Here is a 4,494-nt window from a genome sequence, read left to right on the forward strand (position 1 = left end):
TGATGATCGAAGTGTCAACCATATTTTAATGGCAATGAAACGAGTTTAAAAGGATAAAGGTTATACAACCCAATCAATAGCAAAGTAGTAGTGAGTCGTGATGTTGAATTTGATGAAGAAGCAACATGCAATTGGCAGAATTTGAGAAGAAAAAACATACAGTTTCCTTCCGTACTTTAGAGATGATAACAAAAAGTGATCGTGCCTCCTATGGGGGACATAACCCACCTCCCTCTCCAAGCAATATAGTATCTCCTTCCTGTAAAGAAAGTTCACATAAAAGGCCCATAGGAAGAGGAGTATTCAAGAGCTCTATGATAACACTGAAGTAATTACTAATATTATTTTTATTTTCTCTTTATTTGTAACAACCCGGCCGGTCGATTCGAGAGTTTTAGCCCCGTTGCCCTATTTACTGCTCATTTGTGTTATACAACTGTTATATGACTTATCGGGTTAGTTGGTTCGGGTCCGGAGAGATTTTAGAGTGAATTGAGACACTTAATCTCTTAATCGAAAACTCAAGTTGAAAAAGTTGACCAGATATTAACTTTTGTTTAAACGACCTTAGATTTGAATTTTGATGGTTCTGTTAGCTCCATTAGGTGATTTTGTACTTAGGAGCTTGTCCGAATTGTGATTTGAAGGTCCGTAGTAGAATTAGACTTGAAATGACGAAAGTCTTAGAATGATAAAGAAAAGTCAAAATTTAGGAGAAAATTTGCGGATTAGACCCATTAAAACAAAGAAAAAGAAAAAAAACATGTGATTGGAGGATTTGAAGGCAATGGTGCGCGCTGCAGAAACCAAATGCAAAACCAATTTGTTGGTTGTTGTCTATCTTGCAAATTGCAAGAACCAATTTTAATTGGTGCACTTGGCTGGCAACTTCACCTATAAAAAAGGGTTTGAGTCTTCCATTTTATCATACCAACAAAGAAGTGAGAAGCAATAAAAAGAGTAACAGTTCACAGACGATGAAGACTATGAAAATAGTCCGTGAAGAAAAAATAGAGTGCAGGTATATTATGGTGAGTTGTGTAGAATAAAGAGTATTGTTTCATTTGAGTGTGTAGTAGTTTTTGAGACTATCAAGTGTTAATTTCTTTTTTATTATAGTGATATTATATTGTTTCGCTCGAATATTATAGTTTCCGCACTAAATATTTGGTGTCCTTGTTACTTTCTTGATTTTGTTATTTACTGTTAGGGATGGCAAAACGGTTAAAACAAAACAGTTAACCACCCATATTATCCACTAAAAAATGGGTTGGAAAATAATTAACTGGGAAGGAGGGAATAGAAAGAAGAAGAAGCAGTTTAAATACTTCAACATGTGGAGTATGATTCCTGAATTCCAACAAAGAGTTCAGCAAGAGTGGAAGAAGGAAATACAAGGCACAAGGATGTATCAACTAGTAGGGAAGCTTAACAGAACAAAGGGGGTGTTGCTGAAACTAAATAAAAAAAGATTCTCAGATGTAGAAAAGAGAGCAGAAGAAGCAATGGAGCAACTGACAAAATGTCAAAGGAAGATCCAAAAGGACCCCAGGAATAGAGACCTAATTGATGAAGAAATTCAATTAATGAAAGAAAGTGCTAGATGGAAGACAGCTAGAGAACAATTCCTGAGGCAGAAAAGTAAAGTGCAGTGGATAAAGCAAGGAGACCAAAACACAAAATACTTTCACACAGTAATCAAAGCTAGAAGGAATGTTAACAGGATATTCACTATCAAGGATGCTGAAGGGAATGAGGAAAAAGGGATAGAAAGGATAGCAAAGGCATTCACAGACTTCTATACAAAGCTACTAGGTGAAAAGAAAGGTAATAGAAAGCATGTATGCAGCAGCTTAGTAAAGAAAGGGCCAGTAGTACAGAAGGAGCAAAGAGCACTCCTTGAAGCAGCAATCACAGATAAGGAGATCAAAGAAGCACTCTGGGCAATAGGAGGTGATAAAGCACCAGGACCAGATGGATATGGGGCTCAATTCTTTAAAGATTGCTGGTCAGTAGTTCAAAAGGATGTGGTGGACAGTGTAAAGGAGTTCTTTGATACCACAAGAATGTTAAAGAGTATTAATAGAACTGTTCTAACATTGATTCCTAAGAATAACCATGCAGGCAGTGTAGGAGATTATAGACCAATTGCATGCTGCAACACAATCTACAAGCTCATCTCAAAGGTGCTGTGCAACAGACTCAAAGGAGTGCTTCCAACTATAATATCAGAGAATCAAAGTGCCTTTGTGGAGGACAGAAATATAGTACAGAACATCCTGATATGCAATGATCAAGTCAAGCTCTATAACAGGAAGAATTCAACAAAAAGCTGCCTAATAAAGATTGATCTCAAAAAAGCTTATGATACTGTGGAGTGGAGGTTTGTGGAAGAGATGCTCTATGCTTTAAACTTCCCTACAAAATCCATTAAGTGGACAAAGGAATGCATGACAACCACTCAGTATTCAATTGCTATAAATGGTGAGGTACATGGATGTATAGAGGGGAAAAGAGGCCTAAAAGGTGATCCAATATCACCACTCCTCTTTGTGATCTGCATGGAGTATTTTACTAGAATTATGCAATGGGTAGCAACACAGGAGGGATTTGCCTTCCACACAAAGTGTAAAAGCCTAAAGCTGAATCACCTATGCTTTGCAGATGATGTTCTGATGTTCTGCAAAGGGGATTACCACAGCATCATGTTATTGTTGAGGGGATTGCAAACATTCACTAATGCTTCTGGTCTGAGTACAAATGCAGGGAAATCAAACATATACAGTGCAAACATGGACAAACAATGCCTGGAGAACATATGTGAAATAACAGGATACAAGGAAGGGGTTATGCCATTCAGATACCTAGGAGTTCCTATAGTTGCAAGGAAATTAAAGGCAAGTGATTGTGAATTGTTGGTGGAGAGACTAAGCACAAAAATTCACTCATGGGGATCAAGGTGTCTATCATATGCAGGAAAAGTGCAATTAACCAATTCTGTGCTGATTAATATACACTCATACTGGGCATCAATTTTCATCCTTCCTAAGAAAGTGCTTAGAGATATCACATCCATATGCAGAAACTACTTATGGGCAGGGAAGAGTGTATCAACAAAGGTACCACTTGTGGCTTGGGACCTTGTCTGCAGGCCAAAGAAGGAAGGGGGACTGGGTATAAGGGAATGTATCACATGGAATGAAGCTGCAGTGGCCAAATATGTATGGAATATTGCTAACAAGGAAGAAATCTTATGGGTGAAATGGATTAACCATATATACTTAAAGGGAGAAGAGTGGTGGCAACATAGACCCCCTACAGATAGTTGCTGGTACTGAAATTTGTGCAATCAGGGATGTATATGGTAATGGCTACATAGAAAATGGATGGCAATCAAGGACAGGGAAATACACAATCAAAAAGGGCTACAACTGGAGAAGAGGAAAGCTAGAGCAATGGCCTTGGTGCAGAGAAGTCTGGAATAGAATGAATGTCCCTAAACACAGTTTTATTAACTAGCTAGTGATGAGAAAGAGATTGTTAACAAAGGAGAAAACAATGAAGCTGAACATCACTGAAGACAATGAATGTATGCTATGTGAAGGAAAACCAGAATCCATTGACCACCTCTTTTTTGATTGCACATACTCTAGAATGTGCTTGACTGAAGTATTGCAATGGCTGGGGATGAACATACAAAACACTGAGGTAACAGGAATAGGGAGAAGGATGGCTAGAATTGCAAAAGGTAAAGCAGGAAGATCATTCACAAAAGCAGCTTTGGCAGCAGTTATATACTACATATGGAAAGCTAGGAATGAAGCATTATGGAGGAAAAGAGTACCTCGACCACAAGTGCTGTTAAAACAGATTCAACTTGCTTGCAAACACAGATGCATGGAGGCAATGAAGAAGAAGGAAAACGATGACAACCTGTACTGGATAGAACAGTTATACAGATAGCAAAAATAGGTCTCTTGTATAATGAAAATGTAACTGTATAGAACAAAGTGTAGGCAGGACTCAGGAAAGATAGGGGACTTGAAATTGTAACTGTATTTTTGGGATGATTAAATAAAATTTTTATTTCTACCAAAAAAAAAAAATAAACTTTTTAAAAACGGGTCAAATATGGATAAGAACCATATTATCCATTTAGAAAATGGATAATCAATGGGTCTAAATTTTACATTTATAAAACCTCAAATTGGGGGTTCCTCAAGTTAGGGATACTAAGAATTCTCCTTAAAGTGATAATATGCAAGAAGTCATGGATAATTTAGTTATCCATATTATCTGCCGATTAATCCATCATTATCCGTATTAAATATGGGTCGGATCGGGTCGGGTCGGATAATTTATCCGTTTTTTGGGGGAAGTACACGGTTGGCCACTAATAACACATGTATTTACTTTTAAGCCACCGTTTAAAATGTCTTTAGTCTTTAGCCACTGCTTTAATAAACTTTACCCGCCCGGACGAAAATACCCTTC

General features: G+C 37.5%; 1 protein-coding gene across 1 annotated transcript; it reads left to right on the forward strand.

The window, feature by feature from the left end:
- LOC109235971 lies at positions 3,526-3,963 on the forward strand. The gene has a single exon (XM_019402212.1). It carries the CDS (start codon positions 3,526-3,528, stop codon positions 3,961-3,963), a length of 438 nt encoding a protein of 145 aa, XP_019257757.1.

Source organism: Nicotiana attenuata, chromosome 12 (assembly GCF_001879085.1).
Source record: "Nicotiana attenuata strain UT chromosome 12, NIATTr2, whole genome shotgun sequence".
Classification (NCBI taxonomy): Eukaryota; Viridiplantae; Streptophyta; class Magnoliopsida; order Solanales; family Solanaceae; genus Nicotiana; species Nicotiana attenuata.